The sequence below is a fragment of the Myodes glareolus genome, chromosome 8 (assembly GCF_982192425.1).
Source record: "Myodes glareolus chromosome 8, mMyoGla1.1, whole genome shotgun sequence".
Lineage (NCBI taxonomy): Eukaryota > Metazoa > Chordata > Mammalia > Rodentia > Cricetidae > Myodes > Myodes glareolus.
In genome coordinates this window covers 58,131,173-58,157,602 of record NC_142033.1, presented here as the reverse complement: position 1 = coordinate 58,157,602, position 26,430 = coordinate 58,131,173, and the positions used below count along the sequence as shown (strand labels likewise).

Below are 26,430 nucleotides of genomic sequence, written 5' to 3'. Positions count from 1 at the left end.
AGGAAATCAAAATTTTCTCCACAGTCAAGAGTTTATAAATTTTCAGATTAAGACAAGAAAAAAAAATCCTTCCTTTCTATGATGAACTATGAATTCTTAACTACGGTTGTTGTCTGTGGACTTCATCATCTCACGAAGGTCTAGCTCTAACACCAGACAGTTTTTAGGTAGATTTTTTTTTGAACTTTGTCATTAAAAGAGAAGATTTCCATTTGGGGAATATTATTCCCGGCTGTAATGAGTGAACAGTTTATTTTGAAGTACTTTTCGCAAATCTAGATTTGTGGGCTCTTAGTCCTTAACTGCTAGTGCCTGAGCACGGTGTTGGTCCTTTTAGGATGAGGAAGGCAAAGTGTTGCTGAGGACAAATAGGCATGGGACAAGTCATTGAATCCTTCCTTCCTCACAGGAGGATCCCTCCCCCACCCCGAATAGACTCATAATAAGCATTAGTTATAAAGCTCAGGAGGAATTTCAGGAAGATAGCTATCAGGAGACAGTCTAAAATAAAGTTACTAAAGGTTACCCTTCTTTTATCTTATAAAAACTTTTCAGAGTATATCGAGTAAAATAACCTTTAGCTATTTTATAATTTGAATTTAGAGCCTGGCTAACTTACTTATTATTCGTTCCCGTGAATATACACCGTGGCCATCTTCTCGGTTTCTAGAGTCAGTTCCTCCCTCCTCCTGCGCTGCAGTGTCTCTTAATAAGTAGAACAAAATCTGTTTCCACAAGTTTCTTTCATTCCTCATCCTTTAAGTTCTTTCTAGAAACATCCTCAAGTATGTATTTATATTAATTTGATTAATACATCTGTTGTGGGGAGGCCGCTTGTTTCCTGGCCACCCAGTAGCTCCGACTCCCCAAATTATCACACAGAAACTGTATTATTTAAAACACTGCTTGGCTATTAGCTCTAGCTTCTAATTGGCTAACTCTTACATGTTAATTTAACCCATCTCTATTAATCTGTGTATCACCATGTGACTGTGGCTTACAGGCTAAAGTTCTGGCATCTGTCTCTGGTGGGGCTACATGGTTTCTCCTTGACTCCATCTTCTTTCTCCCAGCATTCAGTTTAGATTTCCGTGCCTACGGCTATTCCCTGCACAAACGCACGACAGTTTCTCTATTAAGAAATGGTAGTCACAGCATACAGAGAGGAATCCCACGTCATACATCTACTGAAACTGTGAAAATATTTTAAATGATACAATATCAAATACCTCTACAGATTTTTTATTAAAGAAATACAATTTATTTATTAAAGAAAATAAACAATTTGAAATTGGTATTTAATTACTAAAATATTCTCATGTCTTAGAGAAGACATGCATTGTACAGCAATTTTCAAAGCCATTCTTAGTATGTACAGCATCGTTTGATATATAACATTGTATATTTTACCCCAACATATTAATATGTTAGAATATGTATTGTCAGAACAATATCTTTTAAAAATCATACACTAATGGAATGATTTTATCCTTAGGTGTAGAAAACGACTGCATTTTATATTTATTTATGTGCATAGGTGTGCTTTTGTGTTGTGTGTATGGGTGCAGAACAGAGGACACCTTCCAGGAGCTCCTCCTTTCCTTTTAACTGTGGAGCCCTGGGACTGCACTCGTGTCCACAGTTTGTGCTGGCCCCTTTGCTCCCTCGGGCCACCTCACTGCCTACTTCGTGGTCTTTGGTTTTCCTTACTGTAACAACAACAACAACATTACTGTGACGTTTAGAAGTTACTCTTAGGGTTAGCGTATTAGAATCCTGCTGCTCTCTCCTCTCTGTTTCACATCTTGTGGGAGGAAACAGACATCGGTTCCTGATTGAGTGCTTGTGAATGAAGAGGAGAAAAGAGCTGTGGGTGTAGATTTCTGCATGATCTCCTTGTCTTTGCCATGGGACACTTCAGGCTGGCTAGCCTGGGAGCTACACATCCCTGTCTCGTGCCTCTCACGTCACAGAAGCAATGGGTCACCCATGCAGCGTGGCAGGGGCTTTGTCCCATAGTGCTATCTCTCCATCTCACTACAGCTTCATTGTTTTATTTCTATCAACTCATCATTTTGTTCTGATTCAGAAACACCCTTTCTTGGTGATCAAGTAACTGCTAAGCGGAGTAACACAGTGCCAAGCTTACACTGTAAATATTGTGATGTTTTGTATTCAGTCCCGGTTTCACCCCCTTGCTAGCTCATGGCTGATCAAGTTACTAATTGACATGTGCCTCAGTTACCCTGTCTCTAAAATGGGGAGCAGAGTCTTCCCTTGCTGACTTTACAGAAGTAGGGTGCAAACTTCTGGAGGTAATAGGTATAATCATAGCAGATTCTTCATGACTGAACATCAGTTTGGATGGTTCTGGATTTTAAATATTCCAGAGAATATCCATGCCCCAAATCCTTAGCCTATCAGCACCTTATTTTCATTATTTTAAATTAATATATTTATATATAATATCACTAACAGGGCTAGAGAATGCCTAGGTGTTTAACATTTTATACTACACTTGTGCAAGACCCCAGCTTATCTCTCAGTACACATGTCAGATGGAGACCCCAACACTCACATGCACATCCCCCCATACATGCATATATTAAAATAAAATATATACTTTTTTAATTTAACTTTCTGTACTTTTGTGTCTTCATCACGTCATTCCCAGTTTCTGTAGAGGCCACAGTATAATGCTCAACTGAGTCTCCTGTAGACTTTTCTTGGACTGCAGTTCGTTCCCCTGCCTAGTATTACATATTTCGCGACTGGACTTTCCATGACAATGAAAACCTATCCTCTCCATTTATCCCTTGCTTCCTCCTTGCTCTGATTTCTTAAAATTGTTCACTATTACAATTCTCAATGTACATCATGTTCTTAATTTATAGGATGAAGTCTTTGGGCATGTCCTTTAATGACAAAGTCGGCCCATAGTAAATCTTTTGCAATAGGCAGTACGTTTTCCTGCATTGCATATTTTTTTTCTGCTGTAGGAACTTTATCTTTTGCCAACTTTCAGCAAGGCAGAGTTTAAACTGACAAACACAGCTGCTGTTGCCCATTTTCCTCAGTCAAATCCCATACGTTTTAAGTAGATTTGTGTTCTTAGCTTTGCTGCTAGTGGCACAAACAGGAACTTCCTTAATGTGCCTGTGCTGTTATAAAGGACCTAAAAAGTCTCCCGCCCCATCTAAATAATCATGTTTCTCTGGAGACAGTGTGTTATTTGTGATATTTGGATTTGATCCAACTTCCTGTTCAGAGGAGATCATTTATTTTTTCTAGTTTTTTTTTGATATTTTAATTATTTATGTATTTAAAAAGCATAGGTGTTGGGAGAGCAGGAGCCCCGTTGTCCCTCAGTGTGTGGCCCCTGGTGATTTCCCCAGGCTCCAGGGGACATCACACGTCTAAAAGTATACAGACAACACAAATTGAACTTGAACAGTCTAAAGTTTTTTAAAACAAAAGAGAGGACACAGAGTTGTGTGGGTAGAAAAGGGAGAGTGGGCCTGAGAGTTTTTCGGTGGGGGAGGGGGAGCAAGTGTGACCAAAATACATTATACAAAATTCTCAAGAAGCAATAAAACATTGCAAAAACAAAACAAAAAAAGCCACAAATTCTTTGACCTCCTTGCATTTTATATTTTTATGTCTTCTCTTCCCCTCATCTTTATATATCTTATCTTATTTTCTTGAAACTACTTTGGCTTTGGATAATTTTGACTTGTTTTTCTGCTGCTGCCATCTTTACACCATTCTCATGTAAGAACAGTGATTCTATCTGTAATCCCAGCTCTGTATTGGTAGCTACAGTAGGATCCCTTGCGCTGACAGAAAAGACAGTCCACTCTGTGAGTGAGGTCCTGGATCAGTGAGCCACTGGATCTCAGAAACTAAAGGGTGGACGTGATTGAGCACACTCAGGTTGGGCTCTGTGCTAAAACACGCATACCCACATGTCCATGTGTACACACATGTTCATACACAGACACAGACACACACACACACACACTACAATACATTGTACCCTGGCCTCACATGGCTATGCATTTGGTAAAGAAATCTCATTCATAGGTTTTTAGTATTTGTTGACTAACTTTGTTTGCGGTTGCTAGACCACATACCAAGAACATCTCTCCAGTGTGTTTCCTGTGTCCCTGCGTGAGTTCCTCCTTTCACTGCTATTTTCTATTTTCCCTTTTGGTCTGATACTAACAATATTAACTTAGTCATTTTGTAACATGATCCTTTGACAACCCACATGGTACTTTGAAAAAAAATAATTCCGTGGTAAATTAACGACCTTTCTCCTAAACAAACCACCTTAGATGCTTCTCCCAAGTGAATAACTCGTTAAATGATTCACACTTTGATCTTCTTAAAAGTGGGACTCTCATGATTTATGAATGCCTTTGTTGATTTTTAAATATCAGTGGATTAAAAAATATGAAATTTAGTTACACTTTGAAATGTTCCATTGATATAAAACCCATTCATCTAGGCCAGATCAGTTCTATGTTTCCACATGGCAGACATTTACAACTTACTTGTTGAATTTAATTGAACTGGGTGCCATGTTTGCAGTCTAGCATACTTGCTGACGTGTGCAAGGGCACTTGGCTATTGTTGGCTGTTTCAATTCAATTAAATATTGTGAGCTGATGTCGTATTTATCTGTCCAGTTGTCTCTCCCCTTGATTGCTTTTATTCTTGGTCTCAAAAACATACATTTCCCCTTTTTTGTTTCTTGATCCTCACTTCACTTTCTCTCTCTGACAATACAGCATTTTTGCTTTGGTGCTTTGATATTTAAAATAAATTGCTTCTTCTCTAATTGATTTGTTTGATTCTCTAAAGAAAAGTCTCTATCTAGATTCGATATAAGTGCCTTTTCAAGTGTGCTTTAAAGTTGTGGCACTGGCATCTGAACAAATGGACTGTCTCCCTGCACTATGTAGCACCTTGATTTATTTATTCTTTGGAGTGTTTTCTTCCTACTCAGTAATACATCCCACGGCTCTCTGGCATCTCAAAAGGTAAACAGTATGCCCCTCACTCAAGTAATTTTTTTCCCTCTGCACCTTCATCTTTCACACACTAGAGTCATTCATTGGTGTCAAGAAAATTACTTATTACAAATCATCTATTCAGCTTTTCCTTTGTATACCAAGACACTCATCTATCCTTACCCAGTTCTGAAATTATGTTTATTGTAGGCACTGTGTAAACATGAAAATGAAAGTGCATGTAAATAGCCTCTAGGAGGCAAAGCCCTTCCTACTTTGGCTATGAATTTATATGCCTGTATTTCTAAAGAAAATTTATATGATATTATTAATAAAATTTTCTACATTTAAAGTACTTATCACATTATAAAATTTCCATATTACTAAATATCTCTTAAATAATAATTTTTAATCCTATAAAGTGTAAAATTCCAAGTTATCATTCAGGTTACTTGGGACAGTTGAGTTTAATTTTCCTGTGTTTCAAATTATGCATGGTTAAAGTGTTATATATATAAAAGGTTTATACATATAAAACACTTTACCCATAATATACATATATATATATATATATATATATATATATATATATAGTGTGTGTGTGTGTGTGTGTGTGTTATCTGGGTTATTTTCTTAACCAGAAATTCTTAGAGTGTCTTATGATATATCCATAAAACTTATGTAAATATGTCTATGATTTTTATATAATCAGTCAAATGGCCCCAATAATTGCTACACATTTTTCTTTCACTCCAATTGCTGTAATAGAAATTATTGGGAACCTATTTTTAACACTTACATGATCTTTCAATCACTTCCGTTCGGCTCATTTACTTTTTACACCATTGTTTCACCCCGCTTGGAAATATATTCCTTCATTATTCTCAGCTAATTTATCATCGTTTCACTTGTCAATCCAGTACCAGAACGTCACTGTGTACTAACAGATGTGCTAGGTGGCAGATGTCCTGATGTGATTAAGTCCAGGTCCTTTCTCCTTAATATCTTCACTTGATGTGCAATCAGATGTCAGGATCTTCGCGGTTCGTTCCGCTTCACACTTGTGGGAGGGGAAATATACACTTGAAATGTTTTTAATTCGATTCATAATCATTATTCTCTAAGATCTAATGTTCCTCATACATAAGTCTTGTACCTTTTGTTTTCGAAGTCCCTGCCCTTATATCTGGTTCTACTTTTACAGCAGTGTTTTGAGCATGAAATCACTCATTTAATGAGCAAGAGTTTCGATACTGATATTATTTTCTGCATACATTGTGCTCTGATTGCCTACAAGTTATGTGCATGCATATAAGTAGGGTGTTATTTGTAGAAAACATTACGGTTTGACAAGGATTGTTTTCAGAAAAGTCAAATAAATTGTAAATTGTTTTGTATTCGATGAAGTCCAAATTATGTACAGTAGGCTTGTATATTATCGATAATCAGACAGTTTTTATGTTATTCAATTTTCATATGGATGCTATAATATGTTAAGTGCTTACTAATCTCCCTAAGTGTGTGTGTGTGTGTGTGTATGTGTGTGTGTCTGTGTGTGTGTGCGCGCGCACGCACATATAAGAACTAGCCAGGCTTGTATCATTCTAATTGTTATATCATTGTTTCAGTGTCCTGTATGGAAATAAAATCACTGAACTCCCAAAAAGTTTATTTGAAGGACTATTTTCCTTACAACTACTGTAAGTATTTCATTGCTATGAATATATAGAACTTAAAGTTTTTTTAATACACCATCTCTTAATTATCTGGAGGCTTTAACCCAAAATGGCCCAACTTAATGTGACAAAAATGATTGCTAAAGTTGATCATAGCTATTTATGTGAAAAAAAACTCTTTAGAATTATCCAGGAATGTTTATCACAATAAAATGAATGATTGTGTTCTGGCTGCCCCACTGTGGAGAGGTTATGTAGTGATAAACATCCCATAAAACTACTAATGAGTGAGTACATATGATAATTGTCTTTCTGGGTCTGGGTACCCTCACTCAAAATGATGCTTTCTAGCTCCATCCATTTACCTGCAAAATTAAAGATGTCGTTATTTTTTTTCTGCTGTGTAGCACTCTATTGTGTATATGTACCACATTTTCCTAATCCATTCTTCATTCAAAGGGCATTTGGGTTGTTTCCAGGCTCTGCCTATGACAAACAATGGTGCTATAAACATAGTTGAGCACATGTCCTTATGGCATGATTGAGCATCCTTTGTATATATATCCAAAAGTGGTATTATTGGGTCTTGAGGAAGGTTGTTTCCTAATTTTCTGAGAAATCACCATACTGATATCCCAAGGGGCTATACCAGCTTGCACTCACACCAGCAATGCAGGAGTGTTCCCTTTATCCCACAACTGCTCCAGCATAAGTTGTCATCAGGGTTTTTGATCTTGGCCATTCTTAAAGATATAAAATGGAATATCAGAGTTGTTTTTACTTACATTTCTCTGACGACTAAAGATGTTGAGCATTTCCTTAAGTGTTTTTCAGCCATTTAGATTCCTCTGTTGAGAGTTTTCTGTTTAGGTCTGTACTCCATTATTTATTAAATTATTTGTTCTTTTGATGACCAATTTCTCGAGTTCTTTGTATACTTTGGAGATCAAACCTCTGTCTGATGTGGGGTTGGTGAAGATATTTTCCCATTCTGTAGGCTGCCGTTTTGTCTTGTTGACCATGTCCCTTACTTTAAAGAAGCTTTTCAGTTTCAAGGGGTCTCATTTATTAATTGTTTCTCTCAGTGTCTATGCTTCTGGGGTTATATTTAGGAAGTGGTCTCCTGTACCAATGCGTTCAAGTGTGCTTCCCACATTCTTTTCTATGAAGTTCTTTGTTCTTAACATCATACTGTTTTAAAATAAGCACCAACCTCTCACAAAACAACTTCTTTTAGCTTCTTCAGAACTACCTCTGTTTCCTCATCTTAAATATTTGTTGTCAAACTTCTTTATTCAGTCAGCATATGAATGAAGGAACATTTCCAGCATTGCTTGTATTACTTACTGCCAAGAATGGAATGGTAGGTAGACCTTGAACTCACCAAACAGAAATTAAAAAAAAAGTCCAGGACTTTAAATAAGTTTTAGATGCACCATAGAGAAACTTAAAACTTCAGCTCCTGATGGGAGAACACAAAGTACAGAAAACAAGATTATCAGGAGACAAATACAGCCTCAGATATTTATAAAGAATGCAAAAAGCAAAATCTAAATCTTTGTTAGTTGTAAACAGTTTACCATTGTCTAATGAGAAAACATACTCATTATGTTACATAATGAGAATTACCCAAACCACATAGCAGGCAATTTTGAGCTATTAAGTGTTTTAAGGCTCTAAATAAAATAAAAAGGTAGAGACAGAGAACATTGAACAAGTACTGCAGAAATGGCTGAGCTGTATTCGGAGGAATGTGGCACTCAACTAGAAACAGGTAATGAGACCGTGTTGCATTACCTACCTACTGTGCTTAGGAAGAGTCATGGAGAGAACAACCCATGCTTAGGTAGCAATTGTATTCTGGAAAGCATGCATGGCACCAGTGGTAAGACACGGTCACATATAATCATCGTATTTATCCTACATGAGTGATGCCTGCCAGTGTATGATCTCTAAAGCATCCTTCACAGTTTATTGATGTAACCTAGGGGAAGAGTGAGATTGTAGGTTATTGTGTTAGGTGGGTGTTTATACTGCAACTACAGCTTTGAATGTGGCAGTGCAACCTTTGATCTAAGAGCAATATTATGTCGTCATGTCACAGCAGATATATTGGAGCATGTAGTATGTACTAGGGGTGTGTGAAATATGAGGGAACAAAATAGAAAAATACCCATGACATCCTGGGTACAGATGACAGTCATTGGTAGCATCAATAGCTACAAAAGACATTACTTTTATGCATTATATATATTAATATGTGATATATATATATGTATATATGATACATATATGATAACGATATATATATGTATATATATATATATATCGAAAATAGAAAAATAGACCAAATATAGCCAACTGAAAGAACTAGGGTTTGGAAAGCGACAGAAACCTAAAAAATATATGAATTAGTTAGGGTTGAAGAGTAACACATTTATGTCTTGAAGAATCCAGAAAAGCAATGTGACTAGCAAGCCACAGATCTGGGAGAAATTTCTGCATAGAGGACAAAAAAATCTGATCTTAATGGAAAAAAACAAGGTATCAACTGGAGTAGCCGCAGGGGAAAGGGCAGGGGACTGAGTAAAGCTGTGGAGTCCCAAGAGTGAGCTATAGACCATTTTTATATTAATTTTTAAGGCTGTTCTCTGTCTAGAGTCTTACTCAGACCATAGGTGCTGCATGGTCTGAGTAGGTATGTCATAAAGGACCACTGTGGTTGCTGTTTTAGAAGGAGCCTGAACTTCTCCCAAGTGGCTGGAGACAATAATAATGTTTTAAATTGTTTTTCATTTGATCTTGATAAGAGAAGACAAGCCTCTTCTACTTATGTCTATGGCTTTACTTCTAGGTAATCCTTTGTAATCTTCTGATCATTTTTACTGAATGCATTTATGAGAACCATTTGATTTCAGTTCATTTTACCATTTGACTCTCATTTTTTAATGTAAACCCCTAACCTCCCATTCATAGTGCCTACATTATTATTAAATTTACAACATTAATATTAACATTAAATGTCTTTCTCTTAATTGGGTTTCCTCCAGAAGGGCTATATTACAGGTGAATTAATGAGATGCTGCACTTTAATTTTATGACTGTTTGATCAAACAGATTATTGAATGCCAACAAGATAAACTGCCTTCGGGTAGATGCTTTTCAGGACCTGCACAACTTGAACCTTCTCTCGTTATATGACAACAAACTTCAGACTCTTGCCAAGGGCACCTTCTCAGCTCTCAGAGCCATCCAAACTATGTATGTATGCTCAATTTGAACCAAGTATAATGATGATTACTTTCACTGTGAATGTGAGAGCCAAGTCATACGCAAGTCATGTGTAAAACTCTTCTGCTGTGTTTCTGAAAGGCATTTGGCCCAGAACCCTTTCATTTGTGACTGCCATCTCAAGTGGCTAGCGGATTATCTCCACACCAACCCAATTGAGACCAGCGGTGCCCGTTGCACCAGCCCCCGCCGCCTGGCTAACAAAAGAATTGGACAGATCAAAAGCAAGAAGTTTCGTTGTTCAGGTAATTTCTCACTTCGTGAGACATTTCTTTAGGACCGAAGGCTGTGGTTACTTGAGAATTAGCAACAGCAGCTGCCTTCGCTTGATTAGCAAGCATTGTGCAATCTCCTTTTTTTTTTTCTTCTGTCTGGGGAGGGGGAAATCAGGAGAAATATTGATGCAACCCAAATAATATAGCCAGGAAAATGATTATCAATCAAATGAAAAAAATGTCTGGATCCCTCATCGTATGTCTTAGGGTTTGGATGTAACCAGGACCTTTCAGATAACTTAAAATACAGTTTTTAAAAAAAGCAGTGTTACTTCTTCTGTTTGTTGTACTGGTCTCCACTGATCAGCATCAAATAGTCAGACATTCTCTCATTTATTCACAGAGCAAAATAAGACGTGATTACATGTTTGTTTGTTTTTTTTTCAAACTCAGAAGTAGAGGGTAGGAGTCTCCTGATGCCTCATTTCTTTCTATGATACACTGTGAAGCCACATTTTTTTTTTTTTGAGACTATCTTTTCACATGTGGGAAAAACTGCATTTACCCAACAAAAACCCTTGTGTAACCATTAACTGGGAAGCTTACTCCATTGTTCATGGTGGTCTAGTGTTATATGTTTTCTGGTGCTAGGAAACCTTTGCTTTCATCTGAGGAGTGTGCTACCTAACTCTTCTGGGCACATTTCCCACTGTGTGGTTAACTCATGTTAAACATCTAATATGAAAACTAGATTTGTGATTGTCCTTCTTTGTAAGTTTGTCACTCACTGTGTATTGTTTTAGTTCTGGGAATACACTTTGTCACTTAGTTATCTGTGATAACTTTAGCCCATTCTTAATCTAATATAACTCATATCTCTGCTTGCTGACATTCAGGTACATCTTCTATTTTTTTCTCTCTCTCTCTTTTTTTTATTTAGCTAAAGAACAGTATTTCATTCCAGGTAGGTTTTTGCTCGGTGGTAGGACTAACTGCAGACACCCTGTCCTCGACTTATATAGCTTCTAAACATTAATGTGCATGCTTTTGGGAGCACAGTGAACACTCCATAGATAGATTGACTTACGCTTAGATCACTTGTCGCTGTATCCTGAAAGACCTACCTCTGCATGCAGCTTCTGATGTTGAAACTCTATTGAAATAAAAACCCACTTTCTCTCCTTTCCCTTACTCCTTTGCACATGATCTGCAGTTTCTCACATTAGCCAAAGTATTTGAACCTATGGCTTACTACTTAAATCATGTTCCCCCCTCCATTGAATATTTAATCTTTCAGCCTGTTTTTAAAATGTAGCTTACTAGGCTAGTTTTAAAGACAGCAGCTTCTCTATTGTCAAAGAGCTAGTTCTATATAAAATCAGGTATAAACATGCAGAATTGCATTTTCGACAAAAAAAGTCACTTTTTAAAAGCTTCTTGATTTGAAAAGAATACTTTTTGCTTACATTTGTTTTTTAAATATAAAACAGCTGTTCCGTGCTGATCTAGCTGCACTTGTTTTTTATTATTAATTTACTTGTAATTATACGTTCTTGCCTGTCTGGAGTCAGATTATTACTCTACAAAAGGGGATATTCACATCCATCTTGAAGTCATTAGCAGCTAATGGGAACTAAATGCCTTGAATAATCTAAGCAGAAGGAGAACATGTTTCTACAGATTCAATTGCAATGTTTCATCCCTTTGCTGCCAACAAACACCTCCAAACTGATGAGTCTAGAGCTAGCTCTTTAAAATGTGTCCCTTACTTACTTTATTCTTGCCTGCCAAGTGTATAAATTCATCTTGACTTGTTTGCTTTAAAACACTGTATAGTAAAATATTTACAAAGTACTGATTGATGTTGAGGATGTATTTATTCCTTACTCTTAGCATTTAATTAATTGTATATATTTACTAGATTTAAGTAAATTGCTTAATTTGAATTTCAATGTTCAATTAATACTCTACATATTGTATCTTGTATGTATAACCAAAAATGTGCTGAAAACAGCAATTGATTGGTCTTCATCATCAGTGTATAAATTTTGTTATTTTTAGCCAACTAAGTGCAAAGTCACCAGACAGTCGAGATTCAACTGGAAAAAGGAATACTTTGAAAACCAGACTGTGCATAGGATAGCACACCAATATGATTTGAATCCCAATATTATGGCAATTCATCTAATAATTATCCAAATCATTTAATTCAGTTTCTTAAGAATTTGAACACAAAAGTACCAGTACAACTCGATGCAATAAAAAAAATCACATTGTGAAAGTTATGTTTTCTGCTTCTGCTAGAAGAAAATAAGAAATAAATAGAAAATAAGAGCCCAGATATTTTTTAGGAAATAACTTCTATATCAAAGATCATATCTTGATTCTCATGCTTTGATAACTGAGTTTGCATTTTAAAATTACATGTGGACGTCGTGGCACATAGACTACCTGGTCCTGATTTTGCTCTTTTTTCCACCTCGAATACTAATTAAGATTTGTATCTATCTAATAAATGTTTTTTAAGTAAGCATTGTTGATTGCCATTGCATTGACTATATATTTTTGAAATGCACTCAGTGAACCTTGTATTGATACTTTTAACAGAATTCTTTTAGCTTTCTAATGGCTTGGTCTCCAAAGACAGAAAAAAATAAAACAACAGATTCTTCAACAAATAGGAGGGCACTTATTGTTGTAATGGAATGTGACACCTAAATGTTGTTATATTTGGTATTTCAACATTTTGTTGGAATTCTGATTATGTTCCAATCGAGTGATAAACTTTAAAGCTTGGAGGTCATTTAGAAGCATGCGACCTACCGCCTAACTTTTAATGTATATACTCTATCTATAGCCCTTCTTTCCATCACTGGCTTTTCATTCATTTTATAGGTGCATTCATAGACATTCTGATGCTAAAACAATAAAAACAATTCTGTCTCACAGACAGTTCAACCATTAAGGGAACCCACAAACATTTAATTTTTACTGTACATCTTTTATGTCATTGCATTTTCTGTAAGCGGTTATACTTCAAAAGTGCTATCAATTTTGCAAAGCATGACAAACACATCACACAATGCAATCCCATGTCTGAAGTTGCATAGAAACAAGGAAGAGAACATAGTTTGGTATATATGTGTCTATTAACCTTAACTGGGATGATTCTGTCTTTCTTTCCTCCTTGGTGATCTTTTCTTTTGCAGGAATTCACCATTTGGCTTGTAAGTAAACGCGTCCAATTTGAAATGTAACACACCCGCTTTTCAATCCCCGATGTACCTTCTTCTAGTCTTGATGTTTTGCGCCTATTTTCCGTGAAGAAACCACAAATCTCTTGAGCTTCTCTGTTGTCCCTGTAGCTTACCTTCAACTTCTTCCTGGATGTTCTTCCCAAAAGCTGTGGTTTCCACTCTGCAGTTCTGAGGAACTCGGGAGGCACCTTTCCATATAGCCCCTTCTTTGTGTTTCCAGGCACCCTTCGGTAGTCATGGTCTCTCTCTGATTCTACGGGAAGAATGCATGTCATGTTAACAGTATGATGCTTCCAGATCGTCCGTAGCTTTCCTCCTCCCTTCGTCTTTCCTCTCGGTCTTCCCTCTGGCCTAGTGGTTGGTGTAGTGATAATGGAGCGAGATTTTCTGTTGTGCTTGATCTAACCATGTGGTTGCGAGGTATGAGTAAAACATGGTTCCGTCAAGCACCATGGAACGTCACGCAGCTTTCTACAGCATGGCAAGCTGCTGAGGCTCAAGGCAGGACTTACGTGGCTTTTTTATAGAGTCAAAATGAAAACAAAACAAAAAGCAAAAAGAGGGCTTTGGGGGTGTTTTTGAAGATTATGTGAGAGGGAGAGAATAATAAAAGTCCATGGAAAAACTTAAAACCTAAGTATACCGATTTTCCTTAAAAGCCCTACTTTACAGTAACATACAGGCGGATGCTTATTACTAGATATGTTTTCAATTTTTGACTCAGAAAAAAAAATGAACTCGGTTAACAATTCATAGCCATTGTGTGATTAGCTGTGAATCAGACTAGCATGGCTCCGAACTGGATCAGCAGAACGTACAGCTGTGAAAGCTCAACTTTATTAATGTTTTCCTGTCATGTGAATCTGGTCACTCTTTTTTTCCAGAAAACTCCAAGCCTTTCTTTTAATCCTCTCCTGACATCCATTGACCAAAGTTCCCTAAGTTGTCTCCCTGCTGCATAATCTATAGTTACCCTCCTTCTTTTCTCCCTGTATATATTAATGACTATTCTAACATTCAACTCAGAATTTTATCTTTGGCTTGAATCCTCAATAGGCACAGAAGATTATCGATCAAAATTAAGTGGAGACTGCTTTGCAGACTTGGCTTGTCCTGAAAAGTGTCGCTGTGAGGGGACCACAGTAGATTGCTCCAATCAAAAACTCAACAAAATCCCAGACCATATTCCCCAGTACACAGCAGAGCTGTAAGTTCTCCTGACTACAACATCCTGGCTGGGAGGGAGCAAGGGACAGAGTGACACTATGTGAGAACATTGGAATTTTTGTCATGGCATTTTAATTCTCAGTAATTGAGTTCACTTAATTAATACACGTTCCATTGAGAGATCCTCTTCTTTGTTCAAGATTATGTTCAAAACTACCTTAGTTCATTTTCAGAGTTACAACTGAACAATCAAATCAAACAAACAAATCAATCAAATCAAAACATTCGCTCAAAATTCAGTCATTATTTACTAACGTTAATGATAACAGGAATATCTAATTATCATTGGATGATGATTATGGCAAAACAGTTATAAATGTTTCATAAATTAGTAAGAAAATTATTTCTTCAACGAACCAAACAAAATAATTTGGGACTCACCAAATCTGTCAAGAAGTCCTTTCTTCCTGTTTGACGACTTCTCAAGCACAGGTGAAAAGACTCAGGGATTGCCAGCTGAAGGGCAAGTAATAGTTGTTTATTTGTTTATAAACAGTGACTAACAGATCAGGGAAAGCTAAAATCTCAGACATGATCAAATTTATATTGACAAATTTAGCAAAGGATCCAGGGTATGAAAAAGTGTAATTTTGGAATTAATTATAGAATCTCTGCCCATGTGTAACTCATCTTTCCTGGTTATAAAAGGAAGCTGCACAATGTAAGTTTTCCAAGACCCATGAAGACAATAGGGAAATCTGCTTTCTGAACATCTTAGCTCTGTTTATTTATGGCACCATCTGGTATTTGTCATTTATTGATTTTCAAAGTTGCTTGTCTGTGTGTATGCATAAGCCTTCTGTCTGCAACTAGATTGCCGCCCCTTGATTGCTAGGACTGTATGTTATCATTTCGGCCACACTGCATCCATACGCATGCCTGTTACTTAATGAATTTAAATCAATTTGAATAATTAGAAACAATGTCTTTCAAATGGTTGACACAATCTAATTTCTTTGTGGTTCTGGTGATTTTTTTTAACCCCCACTATTTCATGGTATAGTTACTAGCTCAACAATTTTAAGAATGTCAGAGAACATGTAGCAAGATTCAGGAATTATCATTTTGTGTGGCTATGTGTAGACTTCTATTTATTTCTCGTAATATTGCATGCAAATGATAATATGTTAAGCATGATAATGAATTAAATAAGTTATTCTCTAATCTATAATTCTATTACAATCTAGTTTGTAAGGTAAGACTCAGAAAAAATTGTTTTAAAAGTTTAATAACTTTTCAAATAATGCACATAAAATAAATATTTAAGAGAAAAATGTTGGCAAAACATGCACCTAATAAAGGATTTAGATTCAGAATTTTTACTAGTCATATACTCACAGTGAATTTATATCCAGAATATATTAAAAATATTTCAAAATCAACAATATAAAGCCTTTGTTGCCTATCAAATGGTCAAGTTATCCATGTAAACATTTTTTCAATGAAGATATATGATTGACCAATAACCATATGAAATAAAGGTCATTATAAAATGCAAAACTGGGGCTAGTGAGATGGTTAAGTGGGTAACAGCACAGGCTACTCTTCCAGAGATCCTGAGTTAAGTTCCCAGGAACCACATGTGGCTCACAGGCATCTGTAATGGGATCTGATGCCCTTTTCTGCCATACAGGTGACCATGACAATAGAGCATCCATATTTAAAAAAATAAATAAATTTTAAAATGCAAAACTATTTTTTTTTTTGCTGCTGTATTGTAGGAGAAACGGGTCGCATCCCGCCACCCAGCTAGTTTAACCCCTGAAATAACCACACAGAAATTGTATTATTTAAATTACTGCCAGGCCTATTATCTCTAGCCTCTTATTGGCTAACTCTCACATCTTGATTTAACCCATTTCTATTAATGTGTATCACCACTTGACTGTGGCTTACAAGCATGAGTCTAACCAATGTCCTTCTTGGGCAGGAAAATCATGGCATCTGCCACACTGCCTTCTTCCTCCCAGAATTCAGTTCTATCTCCCTGCCTATCTAAGTTCTGCCCTATCAACTAGGTCAAGACAGCTTCTTTAATAACCAATGAAAGCAACACAAATCCAGAAGGAACTCCTACACCACTGCTGTGATAAAATAGCATTAAAAATAGCAACTTTTAGAATAAAGAGTTTACTGTTTCAGAAGAACCCACAGCAGCAAGAAAGGAATGGAGCTGTCTGAACACATTTAATAAACAAATAGAAGTAAAGATTGAAGAAAAAGTGTAAGGTTTTATACTCTTAAAGCTCATGACATACTTCCTTTAGAGATGACTCCTAAAAATTCTATAGCCTTCCCAGGCAGTTCTATCAACTGGGGACCAAATGTTCTAAATATGTGAATGAAACTCTAGAAATTATTTTTCTTTCAATGAGTCAAATTACTCATCCTGATCTGCATAGGCTCACTGCCATCTCATGATTCAAAATACACATCATCCAACATCAAAAGTACCCCTGATCTTTAACAGTCTCAACACTGTTCAAAAGTATAATGTCCGTTTTGAGACTGAAAGTAATAGTTGTTCCCAGTAAACCTTAAAAAAATGCATCCCACCTACCATGGCACATATTATATATTCTGCAACTCAAAAAGGAGGAATGGGGTATACTGAGTAAATATTGGACCAAAGCAAGACTATAAGCCAACACGGCAAACATCAAAGCCTGAAGTTCCACATCTAGAATCTGAGGCTTCCATTTCTAAGGATTTGGATGGCTTCCTCCTTGCAGATTTACTCCCTATGTTATACATTTCCCTCTGGGGCTGGTTCCACTTCCTGTGTGCAGCTCTCCTTGGCAAATGTCTCATGATTCTGGTGTCTGCAACACTGGAAATCTTCAGGACAACATAGGCTTTATTCAGTGTCTGCTCAGGGCTTCTGGACAGGGACTCCACCTCTGTCCTGATTGCCACAATTCATTACTACTTTGTATCCATACAGGAAGATCTCACATGTCCCTCAATCTTATATCATCTGTGTCTTCAAAACTGCTACCATGTTGATGATAATGCCAAATTTAGATGACAGCTTTGCATAGACGTTTTTGTCCTTGGTATTAGCTGCTTTTATGTGTTGTTGCTTTCTAAGAGCAAGGAATTCCTTAAGCTCTTCCACTTTGCATATTAAAGCTGAGCGTGGTCTTCCCCTGAGAAGGACTCTCTGACCCAGTGGAGAGGAAGAGGCCATTAAGCTCCTTAATGATTACAGCTTCCTTTGCAGCCTGTACTTTGGGGACAAGTGGAAGATTTCTTGTGCTGTTTTTCACTCCATGCCTCAAGTCTCAGATTTCTTTGTGCGCCACTTGGCTCTTTATGATGATAGATATGCGTAAAAGTAATCAGTACTAGGCATTCTAGAGATGGTTAGGCTGTCTTGAAATCATGCTATCAAAGAAATTAATTCATTACTTTTTAATTTAGTCTTAAGTACGTTCTTAGGACATGTACAGAATGAAGCCAAATGTCATACAAATTCCAAAATATCATACAAATGACCTTTGGACTGTAACTGATGGAGATGAAGTTTTTGTTTCCATTTTTGCTAAGGATGAATCTAAAATTTCTGCATTACTCCCAGGATTGCATGCTTCCATATTCTTATAGAATGGTTGCTTAAGTTCTGCCTGTAACAGTCAACTACTTTTCTTTTTTTCCTTTTTTTCTTTTTAATTTAATTAATTCATTTATTTATTAAAAATTTCCACCTCCTCCCCACCTCCCTTTTCCCTCCCCCTCTCCACCTCTCCCTCCCTCTCTAGACTTAAGAGCTAATCCAGAGGTCCAAATTCTTCCAAATTATCTTCAGAACATTTACACTGCCGTGTTCTTCATAGCAACAACCCAAATTCTCAATACAAATTTCTATATGAGTTACTTTTCTGATGCCGTGTTGTTTTCCTCTCTTGTTCAAGTTTTATATTTCTGTGTACATCGCTTGCACAACATATAAATGCCGTGACCAAAAGCAGTCTTTAGAAGGGAGTATTTTTATTTAGCTTTCTTGAATGAGAGCTCATCACGAAGCAGAAATAACAGCACCAGGTAACAGAAGCAGGAACGTGCTTGATAGGACACGTATCGTAGACACACAGAAGGTGAGGTGAGGCTACAGACACTTAAAATCTGCCCCCAGTGATAAACTTCCCCCAGCATGACTGGACTTCCTCAAATTGCACCATCAACTTGAGACCAAGTGTTCAAACATGTGAGCCTATGGGAGAAATTTCTTACTGCCCTCACATAAAAAATCTGGAGGGGGAGGGGGAAAGACAATGATATAGGGAAGAAAAATATACATTGGGATTTTAAGTGTAAAATAGTATAGACATGGAAAAACAGTTTGTTCTTCAATGTAGCATGCATTGGTCTACCATAGGATCCAACAAAAGCTACTTCTTTGTATATATAGTAAAATAATTTAAAAGGTACGCCCTCACAAAAACCAGCATACCATGTTCAGCATAGCATTTTCATAGTAGACAAAATACAAAGTTGAAGAAGTGTCCGCCAACTGATTAATGACTGAATGAATGTGGGGTGCCCATTTTGTTACTCAGTTATGAAAAGCAATAAAATACCAAAAATACCATAACATAAATCAAAATTAAACATCCTAAAGAGGCCAGAGAGGTGGTTCGGCTTTTTAAGAGAACAAAGCATGTGGCTCCTACAAGACTCAAGGTCAAGTTCCATCATGCGTGACAGCTGGCTCACAATCACCTGCAACACAGCTTCAGGGGTTCAGTTCCATCTTCTGGCCCCTATGGGCACCTACACTTATTTAGCTACCAGTAAGTCGATACACATGCCCAGATGGAATTATCTAATAGGAAATAGAACAAAATCTGCAGAACATCCTACAAGATGAAGCAAAAGGTATAATCTGTGAGATTCCAATTAAATGAAATGTCCAGAATAAGAAAACATGGTTTGTGTGGCACAAACAAGGGATGGTAATAGAAAGATGGCTGTGTCATAATAAGAGTGAATTGCCAATGAAAGGTATTGATTTTGGAGTGCTTTTTGGATAATGAAAGGTATACGGAACTAGTAAAGACTGTTGTGCTGGGTTTTGTTTGTTTTTATTTGAGACAGTTGTTTATGTTTTTGTTTGAGATGGAGTTGACTCCCTGACTGCCTGGAGATGGGGTTCACCAGGTTGACTACACTGGCCTTGGACTTGCTCTGGTCCTCCATCTTTGCCTCCTGAGTACTGAGACTACATGCATGAATCCTTTAACCTGGCTTGCAATATTACAAATACACTGAAATGCTATACTTTAGGTATTTTATAGTATCTGAATTGTGTATTAATTGATCTATGAATGATTAGGCTAGGAAGCAAGTACTTGTGAAGAAACAAGGCCTAGAGACTTTGGTATGGAGATTCCTGCATATGAGCTGGTTAGGATTATTCTTTGACTTGTTTAATATTTAACAATTTTTTGTTTTTGAAATTTTTGATGAAATGATAGAAGCATAACTAAATTTTATAAATTCCCAGTTCTATCTGTGCTGTATTTCAAAGCTATCATTAAAAGATGTAATAACTTAATGTGACAGATACAAGCTAAACCCTTTTTACCAATGAGAAAGCCTTTATCTTCTTTTTGGTTCTTTCCCCAGGCGGCTCAATAATAACGAATTTACAGTGTTAGAAGCTACAGGGATATTTAAGAAACTTCCTCAGTTACGTAAAATGTAAGTCATTTGTTAGCTATTTATAGACTGTCTGCAGTGTGTTTCTCTTGTAAATTTTACATCTCTTCCCATTTTATCCAAGTGTCTTTTGAAACAGGAAAATGTATTTTTTAAAAAAGAGAAGTCCAGGGAAATTTCCATGTGACGACTGCACAGGGCATGAACTTAGGGTACTGTTTAAAAGGCACTTTCCCATGTGTTCACATGATGCTAAGCCAACCCTTAGCAACTTCCTCTAGAGCAGACAGTTGGTCTATAATGCATCCGCAGCAGGAATCCAGCAATCTAAGCGCATTAAGATGGATTCAGCGATGTTTTGTAACTGCCTTTAGTGTTCTCCAAACCGTGGTGCCGGTTCTCTTTCAGCACATCCACGGCAACTGTTTGACTTTTGCTTCATTAAGCTTTCATTATGAGATAGTCAAAATTAATGATTAGTAAACTGGCCAGACTGCTCATCTGTGTTACTTCATGGCCACAGCTCATATTTCAGTGTGAATTCTTAAGCTCAGCATTTTCATCAACATTCCATCACTGTCCCATGCCCTTGAGTAAAGGGAGAAGTCAGACAAGTGTCCAGTGTGCAAGGACCCAGGAATGCATGAGGAGGAAGCAGATGCATCATCCCACACCACTTACCACCCTCAGTCTCACAGAAAGAGCTCCCCAGTCACTGACACTGTTTGGAGCAAAGAGGACCAAACCTATGCCGATGTCCTTCTCTATGTTAGGCTCCCTTGAGAACGTCTTCTGATTTCTTAATGATTTTCCTTCACGCCACTAACCCTACTGTCTTTTTAGCAATAAGAGGTTCAGTGTTACAGGTCTTTCCTGAGCAGTGCTTTATAAGCATAGAAAATCCCAAAACAAAGTAACAGGATTTCTCCATTGGTAAAGTGTTGGTCGTATAAACACAAAGAGATGGCTTTGATCCTCAGGTAAGGAAATCCAAATATAGTGGCCTATTATCCCAGTGCTGGAGAGATAGTAACAATTGGGTTCCTGGAACCTGGTGGCCAGTAAGGCCAGCCTACTGGGCCACATAAGATCTTTACATAACCAAATAATTGGCTTTAATAATTTTAGACTTCTGGGAATCATCGCAGTTCATTTTGAGTAAAATTAGGCTTTATTTTGCTTTAATGGTTATTCTCTCTTAGTGTTACTCTTTTTCTGGCTTCATGGATTAGAGAAACACCGACACGCTTCTATAACTCTTGCAGTGAAAAGTCTTACAAACTGGAAGACTTGGATGTTTATTCAGTAGATTGAAAATGACCAGATATATTTTTTTGGGGGGGGGAGCATCTTGTGTTAGTGAGCAGGCATTTTAATCCTTGTCTTACACTGTTTATCTAGCAACTTTAGCAACAATAAGATCACCGATATCGAGGAGGGAGCATTTGAAGGAGCATCTGGTGTGAATGAAATTCTTCTCACCAGTAACCGTTTGGAAAATGTTCAGCATAAGATGTTCAAGGGATTGGAAAGCCTCAAAACACTGTAAGTATTTCTGATTCACATTAAACTGGCTTAGACTTCGTTGCTCATTATCGTCTGCGGAGGCAGGTGAGATCTACTTTCCTCCTAGCCCAGTGACTCAGACTTTCAGACACAACATCTAAACAGAAGAACTGTGTTCACCCAGAGGATACATTTATCTGTCCCTGTAATGCATCAGTAGAAAAGAGGCAATGGTTGTGATAAATCTTTCATTCTCTATTGCTAAGAAAACATGCTAAGGGTTTTGTCCACTTGGTGAATGATAGGGAGTTTGGAAGGAATAAATTCTTTATGTCTAACAAAATTTGTTTATGTAGAGAAGATGAGACTTAGATCAAACAGTAAATGCAACAGTTTGTCTTATTGAATTATTTCGGGGCGTCTTTGCAAATAGTGTTTGCCAAAAGTAGTAACTCATAAATCAGAAGAGAGCAAAACCAAATTCTACAGCCATTGTCAGAGCACATAAAAGAATCTCTTTGCAACCAAGAAGCAGCCTTTGGCAGTAGAGTAAACATAAGCTCCAGCGACGGCATCTCACCTGACCCTGAAATCCATGTATGATGGGAAAGTAGGAGGTCCCTGTTCCTTAAGACAGGAGGAGGGGAAAGGGTGTTTTCCTCTAGTCAGGGGGATGTGTTAATATAGCCCCAAATTTAGGTATAGTGTGTGTGTGTGTGTGTGTGTGTGTGTGTGTGTGTGTGTGTGTGTATCCCCTGCACATGGGAATAGATACATACTGTAACTTTGAACAGCTATCCTGGAATCCAATAATCCAGCATGACCAGCATGTCAACCACAGACCTCTCTCAGGGACCAGTTTTGAATCAATCTAAAATGGTATGCAAACAGTTGCTAAGTGTGTTTGTGAAACATATACTGAGAGTGTGTTAAAGGATAGCCAAGAAAATGCACCATCAGGCCTGCATCTGCACTTCCTTAGGCTATTTCAGATTACTAAACAAATGGCAATACCTCCCTTCTTACACAGAAGTTGAGTGCTCATGTATTGTTAATGTTATCCTTCTTTCACACACCAGTACTACGGAGAATGTAGGGGGTATAGATTAGAACATCACCCATTTTAGCCCATCTATGCTGCCACAGTGGGAATACTCCACACATACTTTATATGCTTCTGGACATAGACATTCACTATGGAGGTGAATTTGTGTTTCAACCCTCTGTTGGCCCAGGCTTCCTTCTTGGCCAGTTTCTTGCCATAAACACACATGACCTTCGTCTGCATCCTCAGGCAGAGAAAGGGAGAGTGAGGGAGATGGGTGAGATCTCCGCCGTGTCTTCTTTTTATGTATAGGCTTATAAAACTGGGAAGACCTTCTCTAAAAGCAGTCCCATTGGTGATAAAAGCTTTAAGGTAGGAATTAGGGGAGTCACAGTTCAGTCAACAGTATTACCCTAACAACATGTCAAGCATTTGATTCTACGAGATACAGTCAAAGGACACGGCCTGGGAGATCTCTGAAATCAGCTCTCTCCGTCTTATTTCCACTGATGGGCTCCTGCTGGTTATGCTGTAACCTGTGAATAAAGCACCTGCAAGAAGTCTCCATACAGTTGTGCCAGGGAGAATGGAGCAGCCAAGAGTCAAACAGCTACTAGAGTAGATGTGTCTGGTTCTATCTATCTGTTCTTCCACACTGTCTCTGAGGTTTGGTGCTCTAAACATTTGAAATTACGTTCCACCCTAAACCTCTTAATGCCTCTGCTCTAGTCAGCTAACTGGTAATCCGTGTATATATTTCAGCAAGTTATAAAACATCCCGAGACATCAGACAAAGCTTGCCGTATGCATGAGCGATGTTTGTTTGTTGGTTTTGTCTTGTTTTTGTTTTTTACTTTTTATCAAGAGAGGCGTTTACTTCAGTTCCTCCCAGGGTCTCTTAACTCCAGTAGGATTAAGACCACAGATCTCCATTATTCTTGTCAAAGGATACTGTGCTATTGTGCATTTGTTTCTGACTATTCAGTGATTTCTGGATAAGAAGACAACATCTCTCTTCTTATCTACAGTTTAGCAGAAAGAAAGCATTCTTATTCCTGGTTTATTACCAAACATAGAACTTGGAAGCAACAACGTTTTCAACATCTGTCTCAGTTGGGGTTTGTAGTGTTGTGACACAATGCAATGACCAACGCAACTCAGGGAAGAAAAGTCTAATTTCTTCTTACACTTCAACATCATGGTTCATCATCAAAGGGAGATGTCAGCAGAATCTCAGGGCTGGTATCTGGAGGCAGGAACTGATGCAGAAGCCAGGAATGAGTTCTCATTGCTTGGCTTTCTCATCATAGCTCGTTAAGTCTTCCTTTCTTCTAGCACCAAGGATCTCCAACCCAGGGGGAGCATTGGCCACTTTAGTGGGCTTTCCAATACCAATCGCCAATCAAAAAAATCCACCACAGGCTTTTCCATGCACCAATATAGCAGGGGCTTTTGTCAATTGAGGTTTTGTCTTTACAAATGAGTCTACTTTGTGTCAAATTGACATAAATCTAGCCAGCACATTATATTTCTCCTTTTATATTTACCATTCTATTGGCAGAGCGATTACTGTGGGTATAGAAAGATGGCTAAATTAATTTTTCATGAGTTCTGAATAATACGTAGTGTGATTACAAATTTGTGTATGAGGTTTTCATCCTTTTTGAAAAACCTTCAAATAAACAGCTCAGGGAGGGAGGAATTGGGAACTAAGCCAGTGCTTTAGCAGTGGTAAGGAAATAGTAACAGTGTTAATCCTGTTAACAACGGTGTCAAAAAAAAGAGATTATTCAAGACGAACCTATTTAACCTTCGCTGTATATTACACTTATGCTTTTTGGGAGTTCTGAACTTGAACCTATGAACAGATTTTTCATAAATAAAACAATCTGATGCAGGCTTTGTGGATGTGCAGTCACCCTTACTTCCCTCTGCTCCTGTCAGACAGTGGGTCACTAAGTCCCCGAGATGCCCTGCGCTCTCCTTCTGCAGTGTCTATTGATTCTCTCTGCCCTCTTTTTCTTCTATCTCAAATGTCACACTATTCTAGATCCATAAATCACTGGGCTCCAAGGACACAAGCAGGTGACTTAGGACATTATGTGATCAGGCAGACATAATTATATCATCCAAAGGAAGCATGTTACCCTCATCATGGGACTGTAAATCCACACAGGCTCAGCATGCTTTCTGTGACTGAATATAGGCAGTGATTATTCTATGCATTCTCTTATTGCAGGATGGTATCCAGAATATACCCATTCCTAGGGAAACAAGCATTCAAAATAGTGATGAGTGCTACATGTTTGCAAAAGGAAATGATTTTCATTCTCTAAGGGGCAGAATTGAATGTCTGATGTTTTATCTCCATAACAGTGTTCTTTCCCTTCCCCCAGGATGCTGAGAAGTAATCGAATAAGCTGTGTTGGGAACGAGAGTTTCATAGGACTTGGCTCTGTGCGTCTGCTTTCTTTATATGACAATCAAATTACTACAGTTGCACCAGGGGCATTTGATACTCTCCATTCCTTATCTACACTGTAAGTAGAAAATATTCCTTTCTCCCAGTGGCTCCCAACCTTTCAAATACTACGACTCTTTAATACAGTTCCTTAGGTTGTGGTGACCCCCAACCATAAAATTATTTTTGTTGCTACTTCCTATCTGTAATTTTGCTACTGTTATGAATCATTATGTAAAGATCTATGTTTTCTGATGGTCTTCGGCAACCCTGTGAAAGGGTCATTCGACGGCCAAAGGGGTTGCAACCCACAGGTTGACAACCCCTGCCTTTATCTATGATTTGTTTTGGTTTATTATAAATCTTATTGTTTTTTAGTATTCTTTTAGTGAATTAGTAAATACCCCATGAGAACACAACCAAGTATTTGAAAATTTTGAAAAGGACAAACTTATGTTAAACTTGCTTTAGTTATTCTAAAATTATCACCACTTTTATTAGATAAAATTTAATATATATGATTATTCCTCAGTTATTTGTTCTTATAATAATGGGATCCACAATGGGGCTTAGATTTAGAATTGTAAATTATTCTTACATGATAATACTGTAAGTAAATGTCATAGGTTTTCTCTCATATCCTTAACAATAAATATTTTCATCTATAAGTACCATAAACACTGAACTGATAGAATTATTACCAACCAACCATTCTCTACAAAGATCATTTATACATGATAAGAGGTATATAAAAATGAACAGGCCAATAGTAAAAGCCATTCACTAGAGGTTATTTACTCTGGCTGCAAAAGTATAGAAGGAACGGGTTGAGTCTGTCTGAGATAATATTTTATGTAAACAACTTGAAACCTGTGAATACTTCTAGGCCTACAAACAGAATTCTGCAAACACTTAAAAATAAACCTTTAACAAGTATTTCAGGCCTTTTGTAAATCAATTTCTGAACACAATGTTTGCTGTTACAGCTCTAATAATGGATGATATCCTGGCCACAGCAGTTTCTTAATATCCTAACCTAGCTCAACATAATGGGAAATAAATATAGTTAGAACAAT

At 37.4% G+C, this 26,430-nt stretch overlaps 1 protein-coding gene across 2 annotated transcripts in view; it reads left to right on the top strand.

Annotated features, from left to right (window-relative positions):
- Slit2 (slit guidance ligand 2) overlaps positions 1-26,430 on the top strand; it is a 338,826-nt gene that overhangs the window by 241,593 nt on the left and 70,803 nt on the right. The window contains exons 12-19 of one of the 2 annotated variants that reach the window (XM_048415123.3): positions 6,644-6,715; positions 9,809-9,952; positions 10,064-10,227; positions 11,138-11,161; positions 14,511-14,661; positions 20,310-20,384; positions 21,744-21,887; positions 25,290-25,433. In XM_048415123.3, the coding sequence (XP_048271080.1) occupies positions 6,644-6,715; positions 9,809-9,952; positions 10,064-10,227; positions 11,138-11,161; positions 14,511-14,661; positions 20,310-20,384; positions 21,744-21,887; positions 25,290-25,433 (918 nt within the window). The remainder of the gene's footprint in view (positions 1-6,643; positions 6,716-9,808; positions 9,953-10,063; positions 10,228-11,137; positions 11,162-14,510; positions 14,662-20,309; positions 20,385-21,743; positions 21,888-25,289; positions 25,434-26,430) is intronic. The other variant, XM_048415124.3, reaches the window with a different exon arrangement.